The sequence below is a fragment of the Pithys albifrons genome, chromosome 2, assembly GCF_047495875.1.
Source record: "Pithys albifrons albifrons isolate INPA30051 chromosome 2, PitAlb_v1, whole genome shotgun sequence".
Taxonomy (NCBI): domain Eukaryota; kingdom Metazoa; phylum Chordata; class Aves; order Passeriformes; family Thamnophilidae; genus Pithys; species Pithys albifrons.
The window spans coordinates 83,868,018-83,883,254 of NC_092459.1; the positions used below are offsets into that span (position 1 = coordinate 83,868,018).

The window sequence follows — 15,237 nt, forward strand, 5'->3', positions numbered from 1 at the left end:
GCTTCGTTGATCGCCTTTAATTTGTCCCTGCAGCACTTGCTAATTATTCTGTCACTAAGAGGAAAGTACTAATCCCTAAGTACAGGAGTGAAGTTGATCCAGGCACTGAAACAGTACATTTAAACCTTTTGTACTTACTCTTTTTTTTTGCCTTATGTTGTCTACACATTGTGAAAAGTAAAGTTTTAACTGTGGCCTTCCATGCTGATTTCTTTCTGTCTGTTCAGCGTCACACGGCTCAGCTGCGAGAAGAGCTTCTAAAACTTCCCTGCCCTGAGGGCTTGGATCCAGACACTGAGGACTCCACAGAAAAATGCAGTGCCACAACAAGCTCAGAAGAGACCATGTTGCACGAACAGGTTAAACCCAGCAGCAGTAAAGATGTCCCCACTGATTTCAAGTTATGAGTTGCATTGACATGGACTTTGTAGACACAACGGCTTTGAAGCACAAGCCAAATATGTCAATATTTGTATGTAAGAAGTTAATTATGTAATAGGTAATGAGATTGAAACTATACTATGCCCTTAAGGATATACAGTTTAATTAAAAATGATCTTTTATTTACCTGTACAAGAGTGTAAACTTTTTTGTGCTTTTATTTTTCAATTGTGAGAACCACTGATTGGTATGTTTAAAAAGTTATGTATACAAGAAATGGATAAATCACTGATATATAAGGGAAACTACCTTAGGAAAGAATGTTTACTGAATGTTTATTATTTTTTTTTACTTGTAGAGTGAGGGCAGTTGTAACAAAGAATATATATTGGTCATTCTTACAGCTACTATTTAAAGTCAGAAAATTTTCACTGAATTTGATAGATTTTACGTTTGGCCATATATTCATGCTCATATTGATTCTAAAGAAAACCTCCTGTATACTTCAATAAACGTTAAATGGATATGATCCCTCTTTTATGATTTACTGGTACATTTTTTAAATAAACTGCCATAAAATACATTCTAGCTGAAGACTTGCACTTATATGACTGAATTCATTGCAGTCAACATAATTAAATCTAAAATGCAGATGAAATAAATGCACATGGTTTTACCTCATGCCAAAATTTGGACTTCTGAACTCATCTTTTTTTTGGCTATTTTATGTAAACTACCAGTATTCTAAATTTTTAAGGGCTATTCTGGAACAAAGTCTTTACTGTATTGAAGTGTCTGATTTTTACATTATCAACTCTACTCTTTAAGTGCTGACAGGGGCTAACAACATGCCAAACAGGACTCTGATGTTCTGTATTTCCTACTGTATAGACTTATTTCCAGTTTCATACTTGCAGCCACAGTTCCCGAACTAAAAAGGGTAAGGGATTTCCTTGATTTCATAATTGAGTCTCGCTTTTAACAGAACATGCTATCACTGTTCTTAATTTCTGAGTAGTCCTTGAAGGACTAAAAATTAATACTGGTGTTACCTCAGACTTATGATCTGTTGTGTGATAAATATTACAAATTAGGCAAAACCGAAGGGTTTTTGGTTTCAGTTTGTTCTTTGTTTATAAGTATCACGCTGGAATTTTTTCACATTCTGTTTTACAATGTATTATTTCTAATCATTAAAAATGGCACCAACTGAGGTTGTGTTCTTATGCTGATGGTTAACCGTTCTGATAGTCTTGACCAAAGTCCAATTTATCTGTTCTAGTGAGGTGTTGCATTAATCTAAGGCCTGTCCTGATTGTACATACCTCTCAAAATACCAACTGAGCTACATCTGTGTAACTTCAGGGGATCCTTAATCATAAAGCAAAACAAGCAGCTCTGTGCCAAAACTGCTGATGAGTACATTAAACAAAGAGCTTATGCCACATAGTCGAAGTGTTAGAACTTCATCAGTCTTAAAATAGCACTGCATTTTTATAGATGGTTTTCTGCTTACCTTCTATTACTGTACAGGATGACTGTGATACTCCTGTAAAGGCTCCAAAAGCAAAATTGCCCACTGACTTCCAATTTATAGTTGAGTTTCTACACTTACTCTCTACGCTTAACTGCTTAAACTGCCGACAGGAGCATAGTCTTTTTATAAAATCCTGGCAACTTGTACCAAAACCAGATGTATAGAACCTGAAGCTCCCTTTTAAGCGTCAAGACTTTTTTCTTTACCATCAAAATGCAACACTGAAACAAAAGGTACGGAACTTGATTGATTTGACATGAGGAGGGTGGCTAACGTGATTGTACCTTCATCTCTGGTGTATATTTACAGTTTCATAGCAATGCTAATGTGAAGTCACTTCTGCTTAATTAAGCAGATGTAAACAGCTGCATGGGATATTAAACTCTAATTTGTATTCACATACTAATTGTCCATTTTTTGCTCTAACGTCAGCTAGAATGGTATTTCACTAAATTAATGCAGAGAGTCAATCCCTAATAACTTGAAACTGTGTTACAGTCTAGTAAGTAAATTGTGACTTTGGCAGCAGATACAAAATACTTATTTTCAGGGTTTTAGATACACAAGGTAGCTATGCTGCTTTGTAGTAACATCCCTGTAAAGCCAATGAGGTGTCATCGCTTCCCATTCAATCAAACTGAATACAAACCTGTGTTTCTAACCATCCATTCAAGTCCTGTGTTTTAATCGTTAAGGTCATTTTGTAGAAAATGTTTTTAAAATTAGCAGATTATTTTCAGAAGTGCAAAGAGCAGCAAACTGCAAGTAAGATCGTTGTGGAATTTTACTCCCTGTGTTCTGATGCTGCCTTTGGCCCAGGATTTACTGCTGACACTACAGTTGCTGTGCAGTGTAGTGTGGGACCTTACCAGCCACTGGAATTGCTGTAGCCACTCTGCCAGAGGAAGCCAGGAGTGTTTCCGGGTGCTTCACAGACAATAATGCCAAGCTTTTCTGACTGATTCAACTGCGCTGTCCACAGGAGCGGAAGCAGCTCAGGCAATCTGAGACCTTGTGCTCCATGAGAGCAAGCCCTTTGTTACACTGATTGCTGCACATAAAGGACTGTGCTGTTCTGCAGCTGTAGGCACAGTGCCCTTCATATATGGACATGAATGATGATACCTCTGTACCTCTGCAGGATTTGGTGGTTTCCTCTGGAATTTCCTTTGGATAAAAGATGTGCATAAATGTACAGATTAATGCTCCTCTGTAACTCTACCACTCCTATACAGGAAAAAACAAATATGACAATCTAGGGGAAAAACAAACAAACAAAAAGAACATTTGAAGCTGTAAATGACTTCTAAGTTTCACTTGAGTAATTACATGTTAAATGTTTAGGTACTAGCACAATAAAGTGTGTGTGACTCTAGATCAACTAGATCTACAGCAGCCTGTTTGGCCTTGTTGGTTGGGCTTTGTCACTGTTTTTCTTCTGTAATTGTTTTCCATGAGTTCATGGTAGATGCTGTGCCTGTCTGCTGGCCTGGTGGGGAGACTCTGACTGCAGCAGGTAAGATCATGCTGACACAGGTAAGGCAGTGGGCTATGGATAACTTCTAGGGAGCTTCAGTGTGGCTTTGCCAGTGCTGCCGGTGGATGATGATCTATTATGGAGCAGCAGAACTTCAATTCTTTGTTTTAAAAAAAATGAAGAGAAAAAAAGCTCACATACAATACAGGAAATGTACTACACTGCTTTTCAGGGCTTTAGCTCTGCTTGCTCTATCAGATAGGGCAGTCAGTTTCTGGCAGGATCACATTGTTAAGAAAACATTACTACAAAACATTCTTTTTTATCCACATAAATATGTAATCCGTTACTTAAATGTTTCTGGTGGTACATAAAGAAATGTTCTGTTACTTATCCTCAGGCAAACAACTTGATAAGCAAACAGCCATATTATTAATTTACCTTGTATGCTCATAAATACCTGAATGCAAACCCAGCTGACCTACATTTAAGCCAGGGCTATACTATGTTGTTCTGATCTCTGTGAAGGAGAATTGTTTAGCTGGAGTTTCTCAGGCATGTCTTTTTTCACCTTCATGCTGCCTTTGTATTAGTGGGGCTTTACAAGTATTCTTTCCTTGTTTCTTTATTTGTTTCTTCAAAAGCCAGTCACCACCATCTTGGCCCCCTGGAATGTCAACTCTGTACAGAAAACAGAAATTAAAAGCATTTTTCAATGGAAAGGAGACAGAGATTTGCATTTATCTTACGATAAGGAACAGTATAAGGTATAGAAGCTATTTCAGATATATCTTCTCCATTTTTTTTACCATGTATATACAACACACATACATATTTATATATGTATAAATGCATCCATTCTGGCAATTGTCTTGAAAAAGTGTTCTGAGCTTTAATTTTCCTCTTCCATATATCAGCATTAGTTGGCACATAAAGGGATTTGGATCACAACATGAACTTTCTGAAATACACTGAGCTGAGGCAAAAGTAGCTCCTGAACTAGTGAAATGAATCACAGGTGAAAGTATTTCATTCTCCAGAGATTTTGGTGTTGCTGTTTTTTTTTACTTCTAGGCCATGAATGCAGAAAATCTGTCCACTGAATTACTATAGCAGAGCTCTCAAATAATCTCACCACTGCCTCTATTTTTAATAAAGGCTCAGAAAAAACAAATCCCAAACTGCAATGCTCCATCTTGATAGAGAGAGTTCTGCATGTTGTGACCTGTCATCTCTGCCAGCTGCAATCTCTTCTCTGCTTCTTGCTTGAGAGCCAAGGGTTTGGTTCTCAAAAAATAACCTGGTCCACTTCATTCTCCTGGTGTGTTAATGTGACTTATCCTTTGCATTAAGAGTGCCTACAATATCTGTATTATTTAATAATACATCATCCTTAAACGCTAGAGTTGGAAATGTTTCTGTAATTCCTCTAGCAAAATTTTGTATTTGAGGTTCTTTAGGGAGAAATCCAGAAAGGGAAAAAGCAGGTTCCTTATCAGTCAGAGACCACGCAGGGCATCTAACAGCCTTGTTTCTAATGGCAAAATAGCTGAATTAATCTTGGAAACCAATGCAAGCAGAGCCCTAGGAAAATGTGGGAATAAGAAAAGGCATGTTATTGCTGCCCTCAAAGACATTTAGGAATGAGGCAACTGGGGTGAGACTTGCACGAAACAGAAGTTGTTAAACCTTGATATTAATGCCCAGAATTAACCCAAATATAAATGTGTATTTGCAAAATAACAAGCAGATTGATCTGCTGAGGTTGTTAGAGCAATGAGTCAGACATGGTTTTACATGAGGAACACGATTCTCAAACATACCATGTCCCACTGCATTTAAGAACCTGTAGGCACTTCTGTGTTGCCAATGTTGGGCCCCACTATTTCAGTTTAATTTATTTGTCCTGCACCTTCATTCATTGTCCCCTTTCTCACCTACCAGCCCACATCCACAGACATGCACAAAGCCTTCAGTAGTTCATAAACTGCATATAACTCTCTGAGTAGCAAACAGCCACATCCCAGTCCTTGATACCAAACATAGGAATGCACACTAAAAAAGTAACACCCAAAAAAAAAGAAAATGAAAACAAAAATCTCATCATACAAAATACTCAATTTGCCATTATTAAAGATTGCCTCTGTTGCTTCATTACGGATTTCCTTATTTACCAGGAGAGCAAATGGAAAAAGCAAAACGTGGGGGGACTTTACCATCTCTTGTATTTTTGCTTAGCTATTTAAACAAGCATGTGATTCAGAATATCAACAGAAAATGTCTTGCAATCTGCTCCTAGGCAATGGCTTGGATATCTCCAGCAGTCCTGTTCTCTCACCTTGAAACTGTAGGTTTTCAGCCACAGAAAACCTTTGCCTATACCTAAATCAGCAATAAGCACATGAGTGCAAACTTCCTTCCAGGACTTCTTCAGTCAAAATTTCTTTGTTTATTCCAGAGTTTCTACAACTATTTTAAGCAGCTTGTAAGAAGGTGGCAATGAGTTGGATGCTGTGCAGCTGTACAGCAGTCTCAGACTGCAGTGCAGCACAATTCTAAGCCTAGAATAGGACAGCAACTCTGTAACATGGCACAAGGCACGTTAGTGTGGTTCATGCAGGTTGTAACGAGGCCACCATCATTACAAATGTACAACCAGCTTGGCCAAGCACCAGCATTCTCACATTAGGGAATGCAGGGTGCCAGATCCCTGCACCCAGTGGCTTAGAACAGTCCTGTGGGATGCAAGGCCCTGCCTCCATCCTGGCTGTAGCCACAGTTCAGGCTCTCCTGTAAACCTTGCAAATGTTTGCTGGCAGTCTACTGTGGCAATGATTCAAAAGGAAACAGGCAACATAGCAGATCAAATCCTAATAGCCAAGAGCAGGATTGCTGGAAAGGAAACAATGTGCCTGCCAGCAGGACACATCCTCTGAACTACCAAGGTGTCAGTGTGCAGATCTCAACTGGATTTTGAGGCGGTTTCAACCAGAGCAACTTGATGTGATGGATGACATTCACAGGGGCTGCCCTCCAGCTCAGCAGCAATCACCAGAGAAATCATGCAACCATCTGGCTGCCTGAATTTTGCCATGGTGTGTGGGATTCTGGATAAGTCCCAGAGCACTCCAGAATCCACAAAATAGGGGGAAAAATTAGATTCAATTCAACAAATCCCTCAGTTGCTTCATAGCCACTAAAGGCAACAGAGTGTGCAGGAAAGTCACACAGACACTGAAACACCTGCTCTAATACACATCCCTGGGAGGCTTCAACATCAGCAACACAAAGGGTTTAATAGAGATCACCTAATAAATATAACAAAACAGAGAAGACTAGATGGAAATTACATCCAAGATATGATTTCACTCTAGTTAAAAAAACAGACAAAAAACCCCCCACCAAACACTACATATGTACACTCAGACTCAAACAGTTGCTATTGATGACAGCAAATGGTGATCGAAGCAAAGGTACTTCAAAAAACGTAATATCCTTTTGTATCTGCATTGCCTACTACGTGTTAAACCTCCTTCCACTCTTTTGTAGCTGTTCCTCTGAGGAAATCATTCTAGTTGGAAAACAAATAGCCAGATGAACAAACGACACACAGCAGGGAACTGAACATCAATAACCCATATCAGAGGAGAAGCCAAGCCATTTAAACAAAGAACAGGAGAACAACAGTACATGGCTCCTGATAAACAACTGTGTAATTCAGAAAGGATGGTTCTATCTTGAGGAGCTCTCGAGAGTCTGTACTGCTAGCAGAAATCAATGAAGGATAGTGCTGAAATTTCTAGATTGCATATAGAGAACTGCAGCAGAATGCTAAATTCAATGTATGCCTAATGGAAGACACGAATTAATCATCTGAGTAAAAATAACATAGTTGAAGTGCTTGTTGTGATACTGCTGTCTTCCTGGAAATGTTAGTATGACTTGTCTAAGTGTATTTTTAATCACTACTTTAAATACACTTTTGCTTTTACTTGCAAATGCGATTTCAGGCACAGAACCCAACAGCAAGTGATTTTCCATTGCCAAGTGTGCCCTCAAAGACAGTTGTCCAGTCAAGGTCACTAAGGACAAGCCATGACTGTAAATTTATCCAGTTGTCCTTTTTCCCTGATAGTTCATTTTACATGTTTTGACACGCTGACCTTGTAGGCATCAAAGCTCCTCTGAGGTACCAGAACAGTGCCCAGTGCCCAGCACTGGTCACAGCCTGCAATTAAGTGTCCCACTGGTCAGAGTCTGGTCCCACAGCACAGCGTGGCTGAGCCGTCATACAGAAATTATTTTCTGTTCCCTCCCAAACATTACATCCTGTGAATGATGCAAAGTATCCACACAGATTAAATTGCCAGCAGTGTTCACCTAAACCTTTGCCTGCCTTAAATCAGAGTGAATATTTCATAAGCCCCCTGAGAAAAAAGTGCCAATTATTTACATTTTTCCTAAATTACAGTATTTTCATAGTTGAATAACTTTTGCTTTAATGGTCTTTGGGTTTTAGTTCAGTTAGCATATGTAAAGAAAATATATAGAGTTCTTATTCAGCATCATCTTCTCATCTTAGTTTAGGCCTTTGTGTATCACTCGTTATTTATATGACATCTAAGGAAAGATACAGCTCTGTACAAAGCTAGAGGAAATGTTTCAGGTGTCTTTTTAAGGCATGGATCAGAAGGGATGATTTTCTCTGTGCTTTCCTGTTAAAATACCATTTCACCATTCATATGACTATTCTGTATACTAAACTCTCTGCCCAAAGTCAATGGTGTTACAGAATCCTAGGAATGCTGACCAGGAGGGACAGCTGGAGGTGATCATCCTTTAGCCTCCTCTTCCCCAGACTAAACATGTACCTTCCTCAGTGACTTCACCTACTCATGGGATATGTGATCTTGGTCCTCTGCCATCATAGCAGTGTAAACTCTGTGTTCCACGCTAATTGCTTTCTCCCTTTTGTCTCCAGTTCCAGTTATGCAGTGATGTTACCATGGATACCCGGCGTTAATTGCTTACTTCAGTTACAAGACGTAATTTGTACGTTTTAATTTACTCAAAACCAAAACCATTTTAAAATAGCTGAAGAAAATTAGGAGAAAAACTGAGCATAGGTCATGTTTCACTTTTAAAAGGCTGACCATTTCCACATTCTCTCATACTTGCAGTAAACCCATTAATCATCATAAATCCATTTTGTCTAAAAGCAGAAGTAATACATTTTTCCATGTAAACCACTTCATTGCCATGACAGAATGATGTCAGAGAACCTAAACAGGTGATCCAATAAATGTTCCTTTTGGAACATTGTATAGCATTAAAGGTTGGGGAGGGGGGTGCAATGGGGAAGGGAAGGGAGGGAGGACATTATTGATATGACCTGCTAGTGAATAAAATTTGATTTTAACTTTCATAAATTACCCCTAAATACTGTATTGACACAGATAGACTTTTACAGACTAAGGAAATACACACACAGCTTAATAATGGTGCAGTAAAAACACAAGACCTTTCTAGAAAAAAAAATCAAGCTCCAACTGATAGTTTGTAAAAGATGATTAATGTATTTATTAACTTTGCCATTTCATTCCTTTTTTTTAAGCACAATTTTTGAAATTCAGGCCTTCTCATTCACCATTTACACATGTAAATGTAGTTGAACACATAACTTCTTTAAACTGAAATTAGCTTTGTATCTAATTTGGCTGCATGCTTAAGAATTCTCAAACAATGAAGAAATAGTATAGGAGAAAAACAGAGTTTTACTTTTCCCCCCTAAAAGCAACCACCCTTGTCCAAATTGCAGGCTGTCCCTTAACCAAAATGCAGCTATTTTCTGAAATCTTACGGCAACGTGGTAGAACAAATGCACGTATGGCATCATGGAAATGGAAGGACTGAGACCAAACCTAGAGGCCAAAGCTCCTCATTTCTTTGTATAATATTTCTCCAAGTCAAGTTTAGGAAGAAATTACTAACTTTGGTTTGAGTCAAACTTTTTTTTCCCTTTGGGGAAAATAGATGAAAAACTATGTTTCACATAGTTTAATCCCTCTTCCCTGCTGTAGTCATGGGTATTCTCAGTAACCACAGCTCTGCTGGGTAAGGCAGTTCTGTTTCCATGCAGCTGATCTAATGAGAGATGTGTGACAGGCCACCATCTGCCCTGTATTTGAGCAATGAGACTGAAATGCACTTTATTCCAAGATAAACAAGAGATGTTTTAAAGAAAAGGATGTAAATCTAGCAGGGGAGGAAAAAGCATGAACTAGGTTTCATTTGCTTGGAAAATTCTATTACATCCCAAGAAACAAAACAGACTTGGAAGGAATCTTGGTCAACTACTGAACCTCTTGTCCTGATGCTTAACCCCTACCAGCAATGCTGCCAAAACTTAGCAGAAGGTTTTGCCCAAACATGACTCTCAGCACAAAATGCTACCATTAATAATTATTTTCCTTGTCAGTAACAATAATGTATCAGACTTTTTATATGCTCACCCTCTCCCCTTAGTCATCACCTTCCAAATAAGACACTAAAGTTCTTAACATACACGTATGTAAGCTGGTACAGCCTGACCCCTCACTCATCTACCAACATCCATCCCAGTGCCTGTTTACCCTTTCCTCCACAAACACATTCATGCCAACTTTCACACTGCATTACAGACAAACTAAAGCAAAACCCTTCCAGGCTTGTCTGCAATGCCACTTCTCCACACTCTTTTCCTCATCCATTGCCAGTATCTACCGTGACAGCTCCTACAACCTACTGATTGTATATACATAAGGAGGTTGCAATAATTCCTGTTATTTATGTAGCACTCAGATGTTTTCATTAAAGAGATAAAATCCAACAAAATGCAGCTGTTCATGCAGCTGACTTATGAAAAGATAGTTTTCTCTGCCTTTTACTACATTATCTCTCCACATACATTCTATAACAACTCGTATCTTTTTATCTTAAAGACTGAAAGAGTTTTTGTCTCTTAACAGACCTTAACAAGCCTGACCAGCACCAGCTGGGGGCACTACACAGACCCTTTCCCATGGGCCCAGGAACTCTATTTAAGCCTAGTCCAGGGCCAACAGCTGCTGCTTCAGTTGGGTTGTCACGGTGTTGGTTTCCAGTTCTACCACAGCCTTGGATCCTGTTGGACTCAGCCCCTGCCTGGCTTTACACTGAACCTGCTTTATCCCTGTGAGTTTGTGTGATGATCAGGGCTTGCTGAAGCCTCCTGTGGTCTCTCGGTCTGCCTTGCTCAGGCACTGTGGGCAGTGAGCCCTGGCTGGGGGATTTCTGTCCTGCCAACTTTGTGCCCCCTGCCCTAGCCCCCTGGCCCTAAGGCACAGCCAGCACTTGCTGTGCCCTGCCAGTCCTGCAGCAGGGACTGCTATCCAATTCTGCTCTGATTAAGATTTGTGGGCCCTCTTTTATTACAGGTCATTAAAAACAAAAAAAAAATCACTTTCCAGGCAGTGAATAAACAAAGCAGTTTGATTGCAGTGCTGAATTCAGTGTAGTGTTTATCTGGAAACTGGCAAGCCTCTCATCCTGAGTTTGTGTAGTGACTGGCACAGCAGGGTCTATGAGAGGCACTACCCTAAGGTGATCAAACAACAACACAGCTTTGGAAAGTTAAGACCTTATTCTTCATTGATGTGGGCTTAAAAAAGCACTATTGAAATATTTTCTATTCAAAAAAATGAATCTACAAATAGGCAGAATTGAAAGTACTCTGTTATGTGAGCACTCCATTTGTAAGTAAAACTCTTGCTGGTGGAAATGACCTGCTCTGTCAACATCAGAGGAGAAACTTTCAAAGTCTTCTTACATGGGGTGAATGCAGATGAATCACTTTTAAGATAAATCATTCTTGGTTTTATTTAATTCTGTGGCTCTATCCAAGCTACTCACAGCTTGAGGATTATCCTGTGCTAAACTTGCTAAATTTCTCACATTTGATTCTATCAGCTGCCAGACTCATACATAAAACCAATGCTTCACACCACAAGGCAATATTTATCAGAGATATCTCTTTCACTTCTTAATTACTCATTTGAATAGTAAGTAGGAGGTTCACTTACAAAACCTAAAATTTAAAGGTAGGTGTTTTACCTGAGAAAACTCTAAGATTTTCCAAGGGCAGGTATCAGTAACACTGGAGCACATGCTGCAAAAAAACCCTGCAGACTGCTGCTGCAATAGCTTGGTCTAAATTTCAATTATATTTTACTTCATCCTCTTGAAAAAAAGTCACGTTAGAGAGGCTGTGAATTCTGTCATGCCTAGGGAAATCACAAAAACTGTGGAAGTATTGGGAGGTCATCATTTCTGAGAACTGATCCTTTCCATGTGTCTTAGACTCCTCTTCCCTCTTGAATTGCATTCAAGTACCTATGTAAGCAAGGAATCTCTTTAGCATTTAGTTCTGGTGTATAACTTGTTAGAATGGCAAAGAGATCAAAATAAGGATAGCCAGGTTTGGAGGGGTTTTTTTGAAAAAGAAAAATCAAGACAACTAATTCACATTTTGGTCATATTCTGCAATCACTTTTTCTATGAATCCTCAAGAGCTTGGAGATTTCCACAGTATATCCTTTTCAGCTGTCACTTTTGGCCATGGTTGCTGCTTTTTGCTGCATGAAGGACAAGGAGGAGAAAAGCTTGGCTGGCCCCAAGCTCATGGTGGGCTCTTTCGCAAGAAAAGTTCTCAATGTCACCTACAATCATTCCTGCCATCTAAGCCAAATTTCTCATCTCTTGGGTTAAAATGAGAAGTCAACTACAAATTGATTTAGGAGTCCTTTATGTTATGCAACTGCGGAGTAGTAACACCTTATGTTTTCTAATTTGCTTTAGGTTTTTTTACAGAAAAGCAACAACATAGAATGTTTTGACTTTCCCAACCACCATAGCGGTAGTGAGACAAAATTTTGTAAATAAATTTTGAAAGAAAACTCCTTTAAGAACTGGTTATTTCTGTTCAGTTTTAATTTGTTACTACTCCTTCAAAAAAGAAAATTCTGACCTCAAACACTCATCCAGAGACTGAAGCCCTACCCTCCCCATTAATGTTTTTGAAATTGTAACTTAGAATTCTGACCTCTTACATAGTGAAAGACAGGAATCCCTTTCTTAAAGAAACTCTGTTCCAGAAGTTCACAGCTGCTTTTCTGCCTCCAAACAAAGCATTAAATGTGGAAGGGAAGCAGCCAGTGCTGCTGCAACTGGGAAAACACCATGAAGGTGCCCCTGTGGCAGTATTAACTTTAGATTTCTTTGAAATATACAGAAATTAGTAAAAACATCCAGGTCTCCTTTGCAAATGCAGGTGTGGTAAGGGTATTTCATGGGACTATTTCATTTTTTCCCCATTTTTTTTACTTTAAATTATAAACTGTGAGATCATGGATGATTCTACCTCTCTTACTCATACATCCCTACTGAGCCCTGTTGCCAATCAAAGGTATTTCAGCAAGGATATATATTGCATCCCAAATAAAATTAAGAAGATGCCAAAAGAAAATCATTGTCAGCTTTGCAATCCAAGGATTTTGGCAGATATGACTCAACAGAGAAAATACAAAGCCTTCCTCTTTCATCTCTCCCTCTCACGCTTCCTCTTTGCCTAGTATGTTTGTAGAATTTTTTTTTTCAAGTCTGTGGCAGCAACCTGAAGCAAAGCATCCTTCATGTTAGACAGTCTGGAGCATATTGGCAACAACTGGCACTACAATGACAAACATGGGAAACCTTTACAAAGAATCTGATCTTCAGCATGAGTTACAGTAAAAAATTTTGCTTTAGAAATGAAATCTGGAGATTTTAAGATACACATTTTTATTGATGAAAAGATTTAAATGTCAGTTCTACCACTAATTGCAACATGGTATAAAAGTGCACTCTGACAGTGGCTTGTGCTGTCACTATGGGAAAAGTAAACAGTTTCCAAATTAGTGTGCTGTAAACAGTAATTGTAAGGACCACGGTGATACAGCTAAATCAGGAGCTTTGCATACACAAGGGTCAGTGGCATCCAACTGATTCATGTCTCAGCTGATTGCAAACTTCAAATGAAGTTTTGTCTGTTCTCAGAGCATTTAATGGTTCCCCTCTCCTACACCCCTCATCTGCCCCAAGTCTGAGTTCTCTCTTACAGAATAATACAAAAGTTTTCGTGCAGGAGACCAGCAAAATTCTCTTCTCCTTATGTATCCAGCTTTTTCACAAACCTAGAATAAACTTAACAATCTTAGAGACAGGTTATGCTGTGTTTAAGTTTGGCTGAATGATGCCAGTGCGTTCAGAATGTATTAAATGAGGACAGGCAACAAGACCAGACTGCATAGATCTGTTTTCCCGAGCAACTCAGGTTAGTGAGGACAGTACTAAAGGAGCTGGAGTTTCTTTCTACTCCCTTGTGTAAAGTGTTCTGTTTATTTTCAGTCATCTGTAGGACTAAGATGTTGGCATTATCCCATTATTAGGATTTGTTAATATATTTTTACATATCGTCATCATCCAATAGACTCTAAAGTCTATTTATTTAGGCAGTGAATCTGAACACTCTTAGTCCAAGCGTCTGGCAGGATTTTTTCCTGGAGGTTAAATGGCTTCTATCCAAATTGCATGTTGGCAGAGATTTTGGCTGTGTTTAGACCTATGGGATTTACCTATTTTTGTATTTCTAAGTCATTAAGCAACAATAACATCTTTATGATATCTAATGTATTGAATTTTACAACCATTGCTGTAGTAGTATGATGATAACATAGTTTATAAGGTCTTTTAAATTTTGCTTCCACATCCTGTATTATATTGCAATTTATGAGTCAACAATCTCTAGGCTTTATACAGTGACAACAGGCACTCTGCACATTCTGAGTGTAGGACCTTCCTACATCAGGACAGAGCATGTATTTTGATCCCGGCTAATACCACAAATACTATCAGAGAATATAGTAACTGCTATAATCATAGAATCATAGAATCAATTGGGTTGGAAAAGACCTCTGAGATCATCAAGTCCAACCCTTGGTCCAACTCCAGTCCGTTTACCAGATCATGGCACTCAGTGCCACGTCCAATCTCAGTTTAAAAACCTCCAGGGATGGTGAATCCACCACCTCTGGGCAGCCCATTCCAATGCCTGAGCACTCTCTCTGGAAAGAATTTTTTTCTGATCTCCAACTTCAATTTCCCCTGGCAGAGCTTAAGCCCGTGCCCCCTTGTCCTATTGCTGAGTGCCTGGGAGAAGAGACCAACCCCCACCTGGCTAGAACTGTCCTTCAGGTTGTTCTAGACAGTGATGAGGTCACCTCTGTGCCTCCTCTTCTCCAGGCTAAACAACCCCAGCTCCCTCAGCCTCTCCCCATAGGACTTGTGCTCCAGTCCCTTCACCAGCCTTGTTGCTCTTCTCTAGATTTGTTTAAGCTTGTTTTCAAAGGCTGGAATAATGTCATAATATCTAAACCCAATTGGAATATCTGTATACACCCCAAGGCGAGACAGTTTTGGTCTAAACCAACCTTACAGCAAATTCAACAAATAATGCTAGGGAACATAGATGACAAAAAATTGTATTTTCAATTCCAGAGTTCAAAAGCCAGCTATGGAAATAAGCTTTTCCTCTTCCAAGTGCCTCCTGTGCAAGTGTGAAGAGGTTAAAGGATTCTGCTTCTGGAATTTAAGTCTGAGGTTACTTACAAATGTTATAAAATTAACTGTTTGAGAGCACTAAATCAGACATGTACCATATAATAAACTGATAGATATGAAGCTTCCCTGCAATTAGGCCATGCACTTGAATGCAGAGACAGAACATACA

The 15,237-nt window shown here is 39.1% G+C and overlaps 1 protein-coding gene across 4 annotated transcripts in view; it reads left to right on the forward strand.

Moving 5' to 3' along the window:
- The window catches only part of BIRC6 (baculoviral IAP repeat containing 6), a 175,464-nt gene extending 174,554 nt beyond the window's left edge, over positions 1-910 (forward strand). For all 4 annotated transcript variants that reach the window (XM_071575748.1, XM_071575775.1, XM_071575765.1 and 1 more), the window contains one exon: positions 228-910. In XM_071575748.1, the coding sequence (XP_071431849.1) occupies positions 228-407 (180 nt within the window). In that variant the 3' untranslated portion in view covers positions 408-910. The remainder of the gene's footprint in view (positions 1-227) is intronic.
- Positions 911-15,237: the final 14,327 nt, after the last annotated feature.